This window comes from Paramormyrops kingsleyae, chromosome 1 (genome assembly GCF_048594095.1).
Source record: "Paramormyrops kingsleyae isolate MSU_618 chromosome 1, PKINGS_0.4, whole genome shotgun sequence".
Taxonomy (NCBI): Eukaryota; Metazoa; Chordata; class Actinopteri; order Osteoglossiformes; family Mormyridae; genus Paramormyrops; species Paramormyrops kingsleyae.
In genome coordinates, this window is record NC_132797.1 from 68,431,959 (window position 1) to 68,450,085 (window position 18,127).

The window sequence follows — 18,127 nt, forward strand, 5'->3', positions numbered from 1 at the left end:
GTGTGCAGTGTGCACTGATGCTATTAACCTTACACCGGGGCCACAAAATAGCAAATGTAGCAGTGCTTCTGAGCTTTTAGGGCGATTTCATATTTCTAATCCTCTAATCCACCCCGCAAGTCCCTAATCTACTTGCTTATTTTGGCTCCATCTGGCATTGCATGTAAAAAAGCCTACAATCTCACCCACACCCACCCCCCTGCAATAAAAGCCCTCGCATTTGTAAAAGCTTTAGAAAATATCTTGTTTACAGAGCTTGTCAACAATCAGTGCAAATCCTTTAAAAGGCATAAAGCAAAATGTGAGCATTTAGTGACCCCTGCTTAAGTGAATAGTTTGATCTGTATTCAAAGATGCTCAATTCACAATACCTTGACTTCCAGACCCTCCCAGTATATCTCCGAGGCTGTGATGTTGTTTTCCTCCCAGTAGGTCATAGTGGCGTTACTGGGATCAGGGGGCTCCACACAGATACACCTGTAGTATCAAACACTCAATTCATTTTCTAGAGGTATGACATAATTTCCTGTTTTATATACTTTATGAAATGCACACATTGAAGAGTACGTAATCTCAGCCTTAAACTTCCAAACAGAAAATGCGAAGGCAATGTCATTCCAGTCCAGGCAATTGATCTGCAGTCATAGCCCCAGGTCATTATTCTTTGTTCTAGGAACGTTTACCAAACATTATGATTAAGGTATGGAAACGTTCAGTGTCCAGTGTTCCTGATGTTCCCAGAAAGTTCTTCTACTTCTACAGGCTGGGCAGTGTGTTTGCAGTACAGTATACACATACAGCACTTTTATAAAATATTTATATTATAAAATATTTTTCAATATTAATTACGTTACGAGAATGTTCAGATGATAATTAGGGATGCACTGATCGATCGGCTAGCGATCGGAATGGGCCGATTTTCAGCCTGATCGGCCTGATTAATGATCAGCCGATCAGTCTCACGTATTTCTGATTACGAACCGATCTTGCGCATGCACAATAAATCATATGCGCAGTCGCGCGCACTTTCTGACACGCAAAAATGTCCGTAATTTGGAAATTCTTCAGCGTGAGTCAAGCGGACGCAAAATTCGCTATCTGCAGCAAGTGTAAGGACCAGGTACACCTTGGGGGAACCAAAACAAAGACATTTAACAACAAATTTAATTAGACATTTAAAAACACATCACCCCAGTGAACACGCTCAGTTTGAAGAAGCTAGCAAAGCGAAAGCTGCTAGCGAAGCATGTTGGAAGCCATCTACGAGCCAGCAGTCTGCTGTCTTTCATTGGTATAAGCAGTGAAAAGAACAAAGAAATTATGGAATTCATAGCACTGGATGACCAGCCGTTTTCTGTAGTTGAGGATAGAGGCTTCAGAAATCTGATAAATTACCTTAGCCCAAAATATAGAATACCGAGTAGGTGTTACTTTTCGGACGTCGAGCTACCGGAGTTGTTTAATCTAGTGTCATGTCACACACGTTTATTTGCTGCACCTATTATCATTTTAAGGAATATATTAATGTTTAGTTGCAATTGGGGTTTTATTTATTTGTTTTAGTTTAATTTATTTGAATTTATAACGTTTAATAAGAGTTTGTTATGAAAATAAAGTTTTAAGGTGAAGAAAATGTGATTTTTATATGTATTTCTCAGGGCAAAAATCGATATCGGAAAAATTGGTATCGGCCGATCGCACATACCAAAAAATCGGTAATCGGGATCGGGCAAGAAAATTGTAATCAGTGCATCCCTAATAATAATAATGTAAAATTTAAGAACGTTGTCTGCCAACTTTCATAAGACCTTTACCTCTGGGAATATTCCCTGTATAGATGGCAGTGAGGAAGATCACCTGCAATAACTGACCTCTCGTGGATGATGTCCTAAAATCAATCAATCAAGCCCATACTTTGGAAGATATCATACCCAAGACAAACTTACAAGTACTGGGTGAGCTTGTCCAGATTGTTGTGCATGTTGATTGGGTAGGTCTCCCCAAGGTGGATCAGCTTCTCCAAGGCCTCATAGATGAAGATGATGCAGATCAGGGAGGCGAAGGCCTCCTCGGTGAACCGCGTGATATAGCACACCAGCGAGCTGGCGTCCGTGGCTACCAGGACCAGACAGAGGAACGCTGTCCACAGCCCTATGCAGGTTCTCAGCGAGAGGTAGGATAGCCCATACTCTCTGGAAGAAGTGCAACAAGAGCAAGAATGCAGGACATTCTGCTTGTGTACAGCCCAGGAGAGTGACACATCATCTACAGAAACTATGTTATGACCTGAAGGTCTCCGCCCCAAACACCCAAAAGGGGGTTGTGTCAGGTAAAAGAAAAAAAAAAAAAAAAGCATAACATTTGTAAGCATTTAATTTCAAATCTAAAACATGAGGCCGAGAAGCTCATCATCGTAATGATGTGATACATTCATAAACACAGCTGGTAGCTGAGCACACTAAGCCGTCCTTTCATTCACCCCCTGGTGGCCTGTACCAAAAACCATCCCAGTTCTATAATCTAAATCCCAATCAGGGATGAACCAAACATATCTAATCACCGGTATGTGAAACACAGATTTCTTTCCAAGCACAAACAGAGGTAGCATGGAATAGAGTGATAAAGTCTTACTTGCAAAATTTGAATAATATCTTCTCGAACACCAGCACGGGCCCCGTACTTCCTAATATTGTGAGGGGTTGGCCTGCGAACAGGGAATAGGCTATACCAGTCATCGAGGCTCCAAAAAGGGATTCAATTGCACTCTGTAAGAGACACACATGATGCACTCCGAGTAAGAACACACTGAAATCACCGACAAAGATGGCTGCCAATCCAGGATGAATAATCAATCGCCGTTTCATAAATCATTTAATCGAGCAATCTGAGGGGGTTATAGAGAAGTGCCAAGGGGGGTGGGCGGGTCCTCACTATTCGGCCTTCTGTGGCTTCCCCGAGCAGGCCCCCGAAGGTGATCACGGGTGACATGCAGGCACAGTACAGGAACAGAAAGGAGGCCAAGCACTGCAAGCTGATGGCGTCGCTGTAGTCCGACAGGTAGTGCGGCAACTTGCGCTTGATATCCAGGAAGAGCCCGCCGAAGATCCTGAAAGTCACCGAAAACACCGAGCAAACCTAAGTGTGTCCCGTTAGGCACTCAGGGTGACACAGTTTGACTGTGTCATTTCATGGCATTTTCCAGCGACTGTATATTAAAAATAAATTAGATCGATACACTGGTGTAACTGCTTCACTGCTGTTGTTCCCCTGAAGCCAAATTAGTCCAAATTAGGGTGACCAGACACTTTAGACACTTTGATCTACTTCAGCTTTTACAAAATAGTTGTTGTATTTTCTATGCCTTTACTGTTTTTATGGCATTGTAGATATGTATTTACAGTGCTTACTGATATATAGAATATATATACAATAGCATATTACTCAAAAAATAACATAAACATGTTGTCTGAAAACGATAAGGTGGCTGTAGGCTTTAGACCATTGAAGGAATTTTATTTTTGTGACAGAAGCGGAGGACCACGGATTGACTGGTTTGTTTCCTTGATTGAAAGACTCATCCAGCTGTTTCACACTAACATTAATGACATATGCATGATGCTGAGAAACTGACCAATCAGCACAAAGCAAGAATTCAGAAGTGCTTAACTGAAATCTAGGTCCTTTTAAATCAAATGGTAGTTTGCAAATTCTGTCCTAGCTTATCATTAGTCCTAGATTATCTGGTCACCCTAATCCAAATAATTAATAATTATATAAAATATATAGCAGTACAACTAAGCTTTATTCTAGATAAATGTAATGGATGCAAACTATTTCTCCTGGATCTGTACCATTTAGGGACCTATTTTAACAGTACTGGTCCTGTGAGATTTCTCCAGAAAGCACAATGCAATAAAGCTTATCAAGCTTCTCTTGATCCACGAGATGTAAGATGTAAATTCCACCCCCAAACAATGGCAGCATTTCCCAGGCTTACATGAACACAGGCATTTGTGGGCTGTCTGGAGGATGTTGTTGTAGCAACCACAGTCCTGACACTGACATACATTTCAGCTGAGCTGAACCCTGTCACCTGGGAGATGGATCGGCGTCAGACTGGGCGTCTGTCCAACAGTCTGACTTTGGCTCTCCAACGTTAATGCCTCAGCCATTACAATCTGGTCCAAATGCTAAATACTCAAATTAACATAAGAAAATGACATTACGATTGACTCATTGCATGGAAAAGGCTAAATTACCAACACGAAGAAGAAGGATCCACGGTTTTATACAAAGTTACGGTGCAAGATGTTTTAAAATCCCCTGTGTAAATAAGTGAAAAAGGAAACTGCCCAATTTGCCAAAAGATGTAATTTAATGCTCTGGAAAAGGGGGCCTACAATCAGGACCTTTCATACAGAGACCCTCTAAGGCAATGGAAGAGTCCAAGTCCCACTCATTCATGGGGGTGCCTTTCACTAGACCCCACCACCATCCCCCTCCAGGAGGCTTGCCCTACTCAGCCCAAACGCCTACCTCCCAGTGCGCTGTAGTTCAGGCCCCCCATGCCCCCCGTGCTCCTCCGCTTCACTCAGGTCCGTCGTGCCATTAGGAACCATGGGAATCTTCCTCTTCTCCTGTTTTCAGAGAAAGCATCCTGCCGTCAATCCTGTGTCATCACCTCAACCGTTCTTGACAATAAAAAGGCCATCAGGCGATCCGTACTAAGAAGACACAACGCTTACTTGAGAGGGAACATTCTTGGGGGGCTCTATCCTTATCGATGGATCCCACTCTCCTGGTGGCAAAACCGTCACCTGGTCAAGGAATTCATCGATGCCGGCCACCAGGTCGTTGCGGTCCTTGGCCTTGTAGGCGACATCATGGAATACCTGGATTGAACCGAAATCACATGACCACACAAGCCAATGGGATATCAAAAGCCAACCAGACATAAATGTATACTCTATAGAATGCTGTGGGGTTAGGTGACATGGGAATGCCATGATGATTCAGTTGATTTGTTACTATGAACGTTTGGTTGGCCTACTAAAGCTCCTCTCCCCATGTGTTGTTTTCTACCATCTATTCATAAATTTGACTTATTTTTGAATTACATTAATTATCAGGGCCAGCCATTCCCTAGAGCAACTGGGGTTAAAGGCCTTGCTCAAGGACCCGATAGTAACATCACTCTGCTGGCCGTGGGACTTGAACAGGCAACCTTCTAGTAACAGGTACAGTGTCCTAACCCACTAAGCCACACAGCTCATTTTTCATTCTCGTACATCCGCTCTGCATCGTACTGACCTCATTCCTGCCTCATCACTTTTAGAGGGAACCCCTCCCCCCAACAAAACCACAGATTCCACATGTCCCATCCCACCGCATCCCACCCCCATACCACATGGTTCTCGTCTCCATCCTGACCCGGGCGGTTCCCACACTGACAAGTCACCCTCCCTCAGTCTTGAAATTCCTCGCTCTGACGACACCCAGACAAGCTAGCAGACGCACCAGAAAGGCTGATGGCTAATTAGCGGGTCTGTGACTCCGCCCTCATCATTGGAGGGGCAGCCTGGCATCGAGGCACGAACACGCGCGTCTCATTTTACCACCTCCAGTGTTTGGTGTGATTCTACGCCGGGCTGTGAAATGCCTCCGGCTGCCAGTACAGGCGAATGTGAGGAACATCTGAGTGTGACACTAACGCTCTGGCGTACATTTGACTCTGTCGTATGCCTTGAGTCGGTGCGACGTAGCTGGAAAGTTCACACCTCGCAAAGAGTTCCTATCATCCATCCCTCCATAGCTGCTCCACAGGTTTGAAGATGGTGATCAGTGGGTTAGGATGCCATGCTGTGATTATGAAGGTTACTGGTTCAAGTCTCGGAGTCAGCAGAGTGATATCACCATCAGGCTCCTGAAGAAGGCCCTTAACTCCCAATTGCTCCAGGGACTGGGCGACCCTACTTTCTCAGGAAAATATTTATAACTAAGCATAAAAGCATCAGCTTTTATCATGAATTAAATGTAATCAAACATGTGTGCATCTCCAACACCAAAATCACCTACAGCACATGTGTTTGAGCTATGGGAGTTCCTGGAGAAAACCCAGATAAACACAGGGAGAACATCTCCACCCAGCCGGTGAGGTTGAGGAGCCAGCAGCCAAGTTCCCTCTAAAATGAAGGTGTGCTCACCTCATCCGTCATTAGGGTGGCAATGGATCTGCCGATCTCATGGTACTGTGGTCCTTTTCCTAAAGGCCCCAGCAAGATGAACAAGAACCTGACAGGTGGTATAAAATGAAGGCTTAGCTCTCTCTCTCACCTGTAGCCATAAGCCATCCCAGTTACACAGCTAGTGTACAGTTAATGAAAAATACTTCATGTCTACGTTGCTTAATCTCATCCATCCATCTACCCGAAGCACTTATCTAGTGAACCAATTAAAACTGAAGCCTTTGGCAAAAAATTCCGGGGACAAGGCAGGGGTTACCCTGGGTGGGAAGGCAGCCCATCGCATGTCATGCACTCAATCGCTCGCAATGGGCAATTTAGAAACCCCAATCCGCTGCTTAATGCTTAACAAAACGATGATGTATAAGGGCAATAATGCAACGTGTCGTTGATACACACGCTATATATCAACTGCAAGGAAACAGAACACGGAGCAGGATGGGTTAAGTAGATTGAGCTTTTAACGACGTGTATAATTTTAAAATAAAGCCAGAATATGGGGGTGGGCCCTGTAAAGGTGCTTCGGGGAACTGTGATGCGAAGTGCGAATTTGCAGGTGTCAGTGTTTATTCAGAGCTGGCAGAACATATGGGGAAGAGAGGAAAGAACCCCAGGCTGATAGAGTCCAGGGTGGCCAGAGTGCCGAAAACTCACCGGGTGGTGATGGGGACTTCCGTCAGGCCGTAGAGCAGGACGGCGGGCGAGAGGCGCACGAAGGCCACCACCGGCCGGTCCAGGAACTCCAGCTCCCCCACCAGGACATTGGAGGCCTCGGCGCCCGGAGGGATCTTCTTCATAAAGTGAAGGTCAATCTGTGGGCGCGAGTCAGGAAATAAGTACGATCAAGGTCGGATTACTTAAAGCGTGGAGGATGGAAACGAGGGAGAAGGCATGGGACTATCTATGCATATTCAAAAAATCACCAGAAAAGTGCCAAGTGTACACTGCATGCCTCAAAGAATGCAGAAATTACTTAAAACACGTATTCAGATAACTGGTGTTTCCCACATGTGCTACGTACTGAGCATAACCCATTCATGAGAAATTACACCTACTCTGCACAGTAAAAAAGATTCCAGCCACACTACCGTAATGATACTGCAGGTTATTTAGGTCTTTAATGCCATTAAATAACCCATAACAGTCCAAGGAGATGAGCTGATATCAGTAATTACTTCCTGTGACAAAGTGCTCGGTGTGGCGGACGTGACTGACCCCTAGCTGTACTCTCGCACTGCCGAGAGAAACGTCATCATTTTCGCATCACACTCGGTGAAGCTCACGCAATTGGGAGCGGACGACACTAAAGATAATGTGATGATATACAGGCCTTGTCAGCTCATGTCACCTGAGGCCCAAAGATAAGGAGAAGCATAGTCCTACCTACTTTCATTTTTAGACAGCATACATTTAGCAGATATTAAAGGCAACTGTCTTTAATTCCAGACAAAATATGATGCTTTATATTTCTTTTAAATTATTTATTTATTTTTTATTTAGATTGCCGCTGGTGTTGAAAAGCCACTGAAACGCCTCTTTTGGTCTTAACTTGGCAAGATTCTATTTAAGCAGCCTATAAAAAAATGCCTCTGTTTCATGGAGTTTGTAAAACGTACCAAAGTCGATGTTCAAAGCAATTTCATAGTACAAAAGGATATTTCAAATACAGCATGAGTAAGAAGGTTCCGGCGCTTCAGGAGTGATGACTTACCTTGCTGAAATCCACGGTACTGTTCTCCCTGCTTACATCGCCCTTCCCGTCCATGTTGGAGGGTTGGGACTGAGGAGAAACCATCTGACCTGGTTCAAACATGAATGAGTAGCGTCAGTCACTCACCGGGGCAGCGCTACAGGAAGGGGACTTGGGCTCATACAAAGTGCTTCCTTGACTTGCCAATTTTAATGCGTCACAGCTCTGCTGAAGTCGGAGCGAATCTGGTGACCAATCGGTTCGAAAACATCACCACTTTGGAACAGATACTCAACTGTGGCGTGTTTAAGATTGGCAACATCACATCATTCTGTGATAAATTAATAAAGCGTGTGGATGGGTGGTGTGACTTATGGAGGTTAACGATGAGTGTACTGGGGTGATAGAGCTCAGACAGATGAGTGTATGATCCCAGCTCCCTGTTTCTTCAAAACGAATTGATACAACCATGGCAACCAGTCCAGAGCCAGCACAGCAACAAGACCAGCCCGAAAGCATGAATGTCAAATATATTCACTGCATAATCCTAATCAAGTAAAACTTTCATTGGTTGGTTTGTGCCAAGGCTGGTAGAAATTGCTTCTGCATCGTACTGTGGTTTTCTAGAGCCAAACACATGCCACGAATGTGTAACTAATCTGTGGAAATCCTCATGGCATTAGTGGTACATTTTTGGCCTAATGATGCTTTAAATAAGTAGCAGCTACCCATGAAGATACACCACGCACGCAACCCTTTTAGATGAGTCATCTGAAAGTATACTATTTACGCTTTGAACACTTTCATTTGTGCCTCGTTATGCCATCGGCTTGACTCAGATTTTGGGTAAGATAAACATCTTAATGATCAGCTGTACTGAGGATATCTAACATATTAATTTACAAGTAGCTTACTAAAAGGGTTAAGAGGGTTCTTCATGTTTGTTTTCTTCAGCATGTGGACTGTGGAGTTGCCAAAGCTGCTTCCTAAACATAACCCCTGTAAAAGGTTTCAGAATTTCACAAAATGAGCAGAATTGTCACACAGGAAGGATGTGTGGAATTTAGACTCTAAACAAATCACCAAACTGCATTATTTAAGTTCTTATGTGCTTTTCTGCTGACAAAATATATATTCTTTACCTATCCACTATCAATCATTTCATGGTCCTTCAACATATCATCCAAACCATCTCGAAATCCTAATTATACAGAAGATAGGGGCATGATCTGTTGACAGCAATCTCCATGACTACCACGGTCAGGGAATTTTCATTCTGACATAAATAAAACAACAAACGAGCTGCCACTCCACTTCGTTTATTCATTTCTTTTAAGTAATTTCTTTTGTCATGTAGAGATGCGTCTCCATCACATTACGTCTCCTGAGAGAGATTCTACACAACCACGCATTACGAGAATGCAGCAGAAACATGGCCAGCCTCTAGCCGCAGGGACTGAAACGGGTGCGGGTACGACAAATGCCACCATCACAAGTTTATGTTTCAGGAAGGGAGAGGGGAGGAAGTCTGTCAAGGATTAAGTTGCCTGAATCCGAGTCTTCTTGCTTGTCCAGGGGATGGATATCGGAGATACTCGCGGCGTGGTGGAGCCTGCTCGCCGGGGGCTTGTGGTATGGTTTGGCAGGGGGGAAGTGAGTGCCGGATGAAGTCGGGAGTGGAGAGGAGATGGAGACACACTGGGGGCAACACAGCAACCACGTGGCGCAGGGTAAGACCGGCCTGTCACTCCTACAGCCGCTCGCCACTAATGAGCCTCGCAGGGCTGACATAAGGGCAGAAAAGAGTGATGAGTTGCCTGCTTGACACACACACGCTGAGTGGAGAGAAGAGAAGAGAGACAGACTGAAACAGAGACACTGAAGACAAAAAGAAGAGGATAAAATGCTGGAAAAACGCAGAGATCAATGGAACAGCTCGACGGATAGACACCGGCAAGGTTCATGTCTAAATTTGGGCTTCTCTACAGGAGGGCCAGAGAATCTCACATGCAGCCACTCACACACACGCACGCACACGCACACACACATACACGTGGGCATAGCACAGACGCACAGATGCAGCTGCTGCTGTTAGCCTGCTATAAACACTACACACCAACCAAGATGGCAAAAATCTTATCAAAGCCATAATGAACAATTTACACGCTGCAGTGCCCATAATAAATATTTATGCATCCTCAAGGTAAATACAGAATTAATAAATCTGAGGAACAGTCATCAAAATCACAAGTATTATTTTTGTCTCGATAAACATTGCGCAACGAATTGTGAGAGGGACCATGGATTCTAATGGTATTTAATTAACATATTTTGCAAATGTCTGCATCCAGATGGCACTGGTCAGACCCTGAAGTAGGTCTTCACCTTACAAAAGCCTTCTAGAAAGAAGGAGCCACACCCTACAAACTCCTTGCAGATAGGAGGGTTTCTGTATATTTATCATCTCAGAAGAAAGTAGATAATGCTACTTGGTCCTATGAGAAGATCTCCCCAGATGGTGCAGTGGGACAGCGGCCCAATGGCCCTCACCGTTCTTGTCCATGGAGTGCGGCTCTGACTGCTTCTTGCCGATGTCGGCAAAGGAGCGGACGATTGGGATCCGGTTGGCCAACTTCTTCTGGTTCTGATGGTGGTGCTGCTTGAGGAGCGCGTCCCGGATCTTCCGCCTTACATCATCGCCCAACGGACCCGATGCCTCCTGCTGGTCTAGAATCATGTCTGGGGAAAACAGTTGCGAATGTCAAACACTGTTAGATTCTGATTCACTTTGATGACAAGTAGCTCATAAGCTATTAAATAGAGTATGAAGAGATTTCGGTGTGATTTTCCAGCTACGCAAACCTTCAATTCATTGGTTCACCTCGGTCAGGCCAAAACCAAATAAGATGCGAAGTGCAACTCTGCCATCAAATTTTTTAGTATATTCTAATCTAGAGGCAAGGCGACTATGTTTTTACAGCTGACAATTCTGAGATAAAGACAGATGTCTTGTGGAGATGCCGCATTTCCTCATTTTGCGCGACGAATTAAATGAATTATTGTAAACGTCTTTCCACTTGTATCACACAGAATGAAAAGGCGACATGAAGAATAATTAAACGTAGAAGTTCTAATATGATAAGACATGCGGAAAACCCAAGGGCTGTTTTCTAAACCCACAAGAATATGAGAAAAACACAGAAATGCACAACCTGCTGCACAAATTAAAAGCAAAAAAAAATGTATACGAATATACCACTGGCCATGAAGACAGATATTTTCCTAATAATAACCAATAGAAAATAATTTGACCCTAATGCAAGGAACCAGGTCTCACGTGAGTCTGAAAAAAAATCCAACTTTCAGTCCAGTCCATAGCTATCAACATGCTGTATAATTACTTGTAGGGGGGGGGGAAAGTTTACGACAGCTTTTTCTGGACGAGTAAATTAAATTTTAAAGCCTTCTGCACACAACACTGTCAGAGGTAAATGGCAAGCTTCAAGTCGGGTTTCAGCACTGGTGAACCCGGGCGTCCAAACAAACAACCAGCACATGAGTGATAAATAGGAAGTAAAATGCATTTAAAAAAATAGCAGATGGCAGCAAACGTGCCCCCATTTTTGGATTAGCCCTATAAACGACTGTTCATTTACAATAAATTATTATCAGGATCAGGATGGTGATGCCCTTTTTCCCACTCAAAGTAGGATCTTTGTACAGTGACTTGTGACGTGTCTCGGTGATGAAATGCTCTGTAATCTCTAAGCAACGCGCCCGTTTCCGCGGTTGGTTGACAGCGCATGCCCTTCGGCAGTTTATGGTAATATCCACGGCAGATGGCACCGGGACCGCTCCGTGCCAAGCCGTGTGGCTTTGGATGGCTGCGCCTCTGTCCCCCGCACCTCCCCCCCCCACCCCACCTGCGATCTCCTCCAGGGAGTTGGCACGCATGTCCAGCAGCACGGTGCCGTTGAGGATGCAGCTGCGCAGCTCAAACAGACTATGCAGTGACAGTGTCGCCACGTAGGGCTTGCTCCAGCGCTCGCCGCCGTCCTCCACGTCTTCCTCGAACTTCAGCCATCTGCGGGTCCACAGGAGACATGCACAGATGTTACTGGGCATACCCCCCCGCTGGCGCCACCCGCAGGAACACCCAGGAACTGATACGACATTCAGCCGTACAACCTCGACGTGTCAGCGGAGCAGGAGATTAGACAGTAACCTAGAACAACTAATTGAAGTCATTAAAGTCAAACTGCAACATTACCAAGTAACTGACCAAAAGTTGACATGAATTTTGTGTCTTTAATTCTTTCACTTAAATTGCAAAAGTGACAGAAAATGGATGAAGTAGAAAACTGCATAAAATGTAATGTACTATATATATACTGGTCAAATAAAATTAAAAATACTGAAAGGGGTGAAATTGTTCTTGTATTTTTCTTGAATTTTAGCTGACAACCTCTAGTTGACAAGCTCTTGACTGCTGTATCACTTAAGCTTGTGTTTAAATGGTCACTTCAGGAAAAAAACAAACAGATTTTTTTTAGGGCAATTTAGTTCAAGCGATGGGCGATGACACCGTCGCCCTATGCGATTGGCTGGCTGGCAGGTCATGTGACACCGTACCTGGCGGTCTCCCTCCACTCAGCATCCTCCCCTTCGCGTAGGCAGATCTCATCGAGCTCGGTGAATAGGTCGTGGGGGATGTGCTCCTCATCGTCGTCCTCCGTGCCCAGCAGGAACTGGACCCTCTGCGAGGGAGTGTCTGTACTCGCAGAAGAGGACACCAAGCATTAGTGCCCGTCCCAAACTAAGGGTTCTTGGTGAGCTTACGCAACTCTGCAGAACCTGTTAGCGCGGGATATAGCCAAGACTACCCTTTAGCCACATGCTGTCCCAATTACAGGAGACAGCTCAGAGCCTGTTCACATTGCCAGATTAAGTGGCGCTTTCATGTTTTTTTCGCGAAAGTCGGCAGGCAGCGTTCCAGGAGCACAGGCTGATCAGCGCAGCGTCAGTGGAGTGGAACATTTTCACCTCGAGGGCTGCCTCTCTCTCCTTCTCGCTCTCCTTCTCTCCCCTCCCCCTCTCTCTATCAGCGATTCGGTAACAGCCCGCTCCCGCCGATGAGTCAGAACTTTGTAAAAAAAAAAAAAAAGTGGAAAGTACGCGCAGGTGGGAGAGACGGGCCGCGTGATTCACCTCTGTCCCCGACTGGCCTGTAGGAAGTGTGATGTAAATCCACTTGGGGGGAAAAACGGGGGCTCTGATTTTTCCCGTTCCGAGGAAAAGGTTTGGGGAGGGGGGGGAGGAAGTGAGGCTACACAGATGGCAAAGAAAACTTTCACATACTATAAGGCGGGGACTCTCGTCCATCCTCCACCCCAGAGTCCCGCTCCCTGTCCCTCTTCCGGTGACGATGTCCATGGTGTCTCCTTCTCCTGTGACTCTTTCTCCCCAGAGGAACGTGCACGCCAATGTAGAGCGTCCGGTGATCTAGAGAACAAGCGACAGCCATATTTATAAAGGCAGGGCGATGACATACATAATAATCGTATTTATAACCCAAATAGGACTCTTTGGTCCAACCCTTCTTCAAATTCAAATCCTTTCCAAAATAAGGCCAATAAACACCACCCAGTTGAATAATATGCAATTTAAGCCCGTTTACATATTGTCAAAAATATCTGCCTGAGTGTAAATACACTTTCTTTCTGATTATTACATTTATCTGTAAAATGCCCAGAGTGTTATTATTCCGTTTTCGTTAGCCGACCCTATTCCGGCCAAAGCAAAGCTGGCGGTTAAGGTCTCCAAATGTTTCAACATAGTCATCAGCCTTGGGACCCACCATTGTTAAATTTCACAGCCTTTTGTCGAAGAGGGGCTGTGGTTATACATCGGGAGAAGCGGCAAGGAATATGGGGGCAGCGTTAGCAGAGAGATTTATCCTCTGCCCAGCTCACGTGCAATGCCACAGCCTGCCTGATAGAGGCAGCGGAGTTCAAGCCCAGATTTATATACTTTGTTGGTCTCACTAAAGTATTATTCATAAATTTTTGATGTCCGGCTTGGAGCACGCAAACTAGAGTCAGGGGTACGGACTGTAGTGTTAGGGGAGCTGTGATTCAGGTCTGTATGCTCTGAAAAGCAGTCAGTGGAGGAGACCCCAGTGAAAGGGATGACCTGTGTCTCTTTAATAGGCCCCACAGTCAACCGGGGTCTGGATGAGTCGCTCAGGTTGCTGATTGGGCAGACGGGTTGGACGTCGCTGAGGTGAAACTGATTGGTTGTTAGGGTAGGAAGCCTGTAGGACTGTCAATGCTGTAGGTATCTGAGCATTTCCATTAAGCAGGATGATAGCGGCACGTTATCAATTACACACAGCATGTCGTGGGAATAATAAGATGAATTTGTGTAAACCTCTCTGGACCATAGAACGCTATCATTAATATCGCAGATGCACAGGTGTTTTGCAGGTAGGTTTTTGGCGTATTTTAGGTACTAATTAGGATTTTACGCGGAATAATGATCCATAATGTTTAGGCTTCAATCTGCAAACTCCCCAGAGAGGGGTACGAGTGAGGGGAGGGGGAGGGGGGGCACTGATGGAGCCAGTTCACCAACGTGATAGTGATGAAGGGATCAGAAAAAGGTCATCCATCAGGCTAGTCAATAACAGCCTCCCCATTTCTCACCCCGGAGACCCGCGTCTCCTGCATATAAGCCCAACGCTCCTGGAGAGATCCATCCAAATGGCCCAATCAATAACCTCCATGTCAAAGGCGCCCATCACAGAATCACTGCCTCCTCAAGCAGGCAGAAATGCACTCTGAGGCCAAAAACTGCTGTCCCTTTGGCTCTACTGACCCATTGATACAGCATGGGGCACATCATCCGCAGATGAATTGCTGGGTTTTACCCAGAAAACCCATCTGCACCAGTAACAGATCGGGGGGGGGGGGGGGGGGGTCGTGTGAGATCTCACATCAACTCTTTAATGGCAGGTTATAGAAGCCAGGCTTCCTTACCTCTCATCCTGAAAGCTAAGAGTTTTAGCAGGAGGTCATTTCAAATTGGCTCTTTCCCACTAAGCTAAATTAAACTAGTCAGTCATAGCCTCTATTGCTGAAAAAGTTTTTTTATTTCTCAGACATTTCAATCAGAATAAGTAATCACTATTATACAAACATTCTTTATGATCAGCCCAAGATTCTTCATAATCACCACTTCTCTGCATTCATTTTTTCTAGGCATGGGGAAAACTCATAGCTGTTTTTGAGCATGAAAAATATATATTTTGCCGCTAATACAAATAAACATGACACTCTACTGCATAAAGAGCTATGGAAGATGGACGGATGGCTCAATGTAAATGTCATTGATAATTTGTGAAGCAGAATGCTCCTCCAAACAGTCTTTACAAATCCTGAAGGCCTGTATACAGATGACGTAAATGTGACACAGATCAGTATCAGCAGTCTTCTTGCTTTGCTCTCACTGTAGTCAGCTTGTGAAATGTCCCCGTGTCTCCAACAAACCGGTTTGCCAGCTGACCTTCTCTCTGTCCGTCCCCTGAAGCATGGCGGGGAGGAGAGATTTACCTTCCAGTTCATCCTTCTCAAAGTTGGTCTTCAGCATGGTGCGTGTCCCTCCTCTGTCCACCACGGCTTCCTCATCGTGTCTCTGTGAAACAGATGGAATAAAAAACATTTGTTCAAATACTCTCAAACAATTTTCTGAAAAAGAGACCCGTGTATGCTGAATCGTTAGCACAGCATCTCTTACGATGACTTCTAAAAATATAAAAGCCAGACCAAATCTCCATGTGACGTAACACAACCCTCACATCCGGCTCTCCGTAGTACTATCGGGCGATCAAAAAAAACAGAGCTGACCTTTGTGTTCGCGCTCCTCCATTTGACAAAATATCCAGGAATACTTTCTGTGGATAACTTCACCGGCCTGTTTCCATGGAAACTAATGTAGTCGACAGCAAGCAAGAGCCTCTTTTCCACAACACGGGCCGATGGCGTTTCACTCATAAACATTACGGTGTATCTGCCACATGAATCTCAGCTTTAGAAGGCCTACGGAGATTCTTAGGACTACATTCTGAAATTCGATAGACGTGGGTCTTTCTTTGCAGCCTGCATTTGGCTTAATGACACACGTTTCCAGAATCACTGCTTAGACACATATTACTCAATTCGGTCGTGACTTTGGGTTCCTTAAATCAAGCCTTTTTTGTAATATAGCTACCATTAATCTGACAGGGGTGACCAGAGCCCAGGGTACAAGGGAACACAGGGAGGCTCATTACACCTGGCTGCTTGAAACTGGTGATGAAATGCTTGTTAGAAAATGAGGAGCAAAATCACATAGCAGATATCATGCTTGTTCTGCAAGACAGGAATTTAAACTAAGAATAACATAGGAAGCAGTAAAGCATAAAGCTTTTAAAACAGTGACACTACATTTCAATTATTATAACAGAGATATTGCAACTCCACACTATCGAAGAATGAACCTCTCACATGAGATAATCTGCAGGCTCCACGCATCCCTAACCAGGATAAGTGGTTGCAAGATGGGTGGATGGATGGATTCCCATATTACATTCTTACTGAGGATGACATAGTACAGATTTTGGTGAAAAGCTCTCAGGGAAATGTATGGAACTTCCAAACGCAAACTGTGATCCAGATGTCGGGGATCCAACATGACTGAAATGAAAAATGAAATGCTTGGTAGATTCCTGCCAAAGTGAACAGAGCAAATGGATGCATGACATTTTGAGATTTCAGTGGAGTTCCATCACATATCCACAAAGATGAATTTGTGTGGCTTTCACAACCTCAAAGCATCCCATTGCTGCCAAGGTGGACTATGCGCAAAGTGGACAGGCTGCAAACTGGATCATTTCCATGCAGAAGAATAATCGTACAAAGAGGCCCAAGGTAGCTTGCTGACTCGCATCCATTTTCTGGAAGTCACGCTGGGAAGAGGCACATTTCGCCTGAGATACTTAGCAGGTCAGTGGCAGTGAGTCCCAGGCCCTGAGTGGAGCTGGAGATATTCGATATACAAAAGACCAGCGGTATGTGCTCGACATACAGAAAAGTGTAGGAGGAACATGACAGCCTGCGAGATGAGTCACTCCAGCCTGGACTCGCAGTGCACCTGACTGGTTAAGCAAAAATCTGTTTTTCCCCCCCGTTGTTTTTTTTGTGCCAAAAACAGCCAGTCATGTCATGCTTGTGTTTCCTAATTAGGCATAGTAGAATTCAGAACTAGAAGAGACATCTGGTATCCAATGGATATTCCGATTTTATTTTTACCTGCTTACTTTTTAAAATAATGTTCTGCAGGATATACAGTAACTGAATCCTCCCTTAAATTAGTTAGTTAGGGGAGCTATTTAAAGATATTAAAGGAATATTACTGCAGCCGATTTCCTACCTGTCGGCAATCCAGCAGAGGAAATAATCTTTCACACCTTTCGTAGGAAACGGATAATGATCTTTGTTAGATAATCCCCCATGCTGTGGCATATTCTATATCACTGCGTTCTCCGTTTGAACCTAGCTGTAGGAAAACTTCACACCAATAATCACAAAAACACGTTCCTAAGAACGCTAGAAATTAAAAGATGACCTTTTTAAAAAAAAAAATAAAAAAATCTACAATTCAATCAACATAAGTCTAGTTATAAGGTTTTAAAATAAACATGTAAATAATGGGAAACAAATAACCAAGAAACAGAAGATTGTGGAGTAAAGTATTTCAGTCAAATGGTTTGGGGCTGGGTTCTCTAATTCCCGTCCTGCAGGGCTAGAATCCAACACTGCAGATTTCCTTACCCAAAAAACACCTTAATCAGCTAATTACCAGGTTTAGTAGGTGTATTTGTACAGGGAAAGCTGCAGATTGTGTTGGATTCTAGCCCTCCGGGACTGGAACTGGAGAATCCTGGTTTGGAGGCTCCCAGTAGGGAGCACTGTCACCTTACAACTCCAAGGTTGTGGGTTCAAATGTAGCCCCTGTTCAGCGTGTGGAGGTTGCTGCTTCTCCTCCTGTTACGTGGGTTTCTTCCAGGTACACTGGTTTTTTGCAGCAGTCCAAAGATATAACAATATAAAGATGAACGTGTTCCGCCCATGATGTCCACAGCCTTTGTGTCCTATGT

General features: G+C 44.7%; 1 protein-coding gene across 9 annotated transcripts in view; it reads right to left on the reverse strand.

Annotated features, from left to right (window-relative positions):
* slc4a10b (solute carrier family 4 member 10b) overlaps positions 1-18,127 on the reverse strand; it is a 41,574-nt gene that overhangs the window by 8,204 nt on the left and 15,243 nt on the right. For 8 of the 9 annotated variants that reach the window (XM_023839462.2, XM_023839384.2, XM_072718395.1 and 5 more), the window contains 15 exons: positions 15,543-15,624; positions 13,291-13,434; positions 12,565-12,703; positions 11,856-12,016; positions 10,483-10,671; positions 9,480-9,716; positions 7,954-8,042; positions 6,897-7,054; positions 6,204-6,291; positions 4,746-4,892; positions 4,537-4,637; positions 2,932-3,106; positions 2,632-2,765; positions 1,947-2,192; positions 372-477 (listed from right to left, as the gene is read on the reverse strand). In XM_023839462.2, the coding sequence (XP_023695230.2) occupies positions 372-477; positions 1,947-2,192; positions 2,632-2,765; positions 2,932-3,106; positions 4,537-4,637; positions 4,746-4,892; positions 6,204-6,291; positions 6,897-7,054; positions 7,954-8,042; positions 9,480-9,716; positions 10,483-10,671; positions 11,856-12,016; positions 12,565-12,703; positions 13,291-13,434; positions 15,543-15,624 (2,196 nt within the window). The remainder of the gene's footprint in view (positions 1-371; positions 478-1,946; positions 2,193-2,631; positions 2,766-2,931; positions 3,107-4,536; positions 4,638-4,745; positions 4,893-6,203; positions 6,292-6,896; positions 7,055-7,953; positions 8,043-9,479; positions 9,717-10,482; positions 10,672-11,855; positions 12,017-12,564; positions 12,704-13,290; positions 13,435-15,542; positions 15,625-18,127) is intronic. The other variant, XM_072718419.1, reaches the window with a different exon arrangement.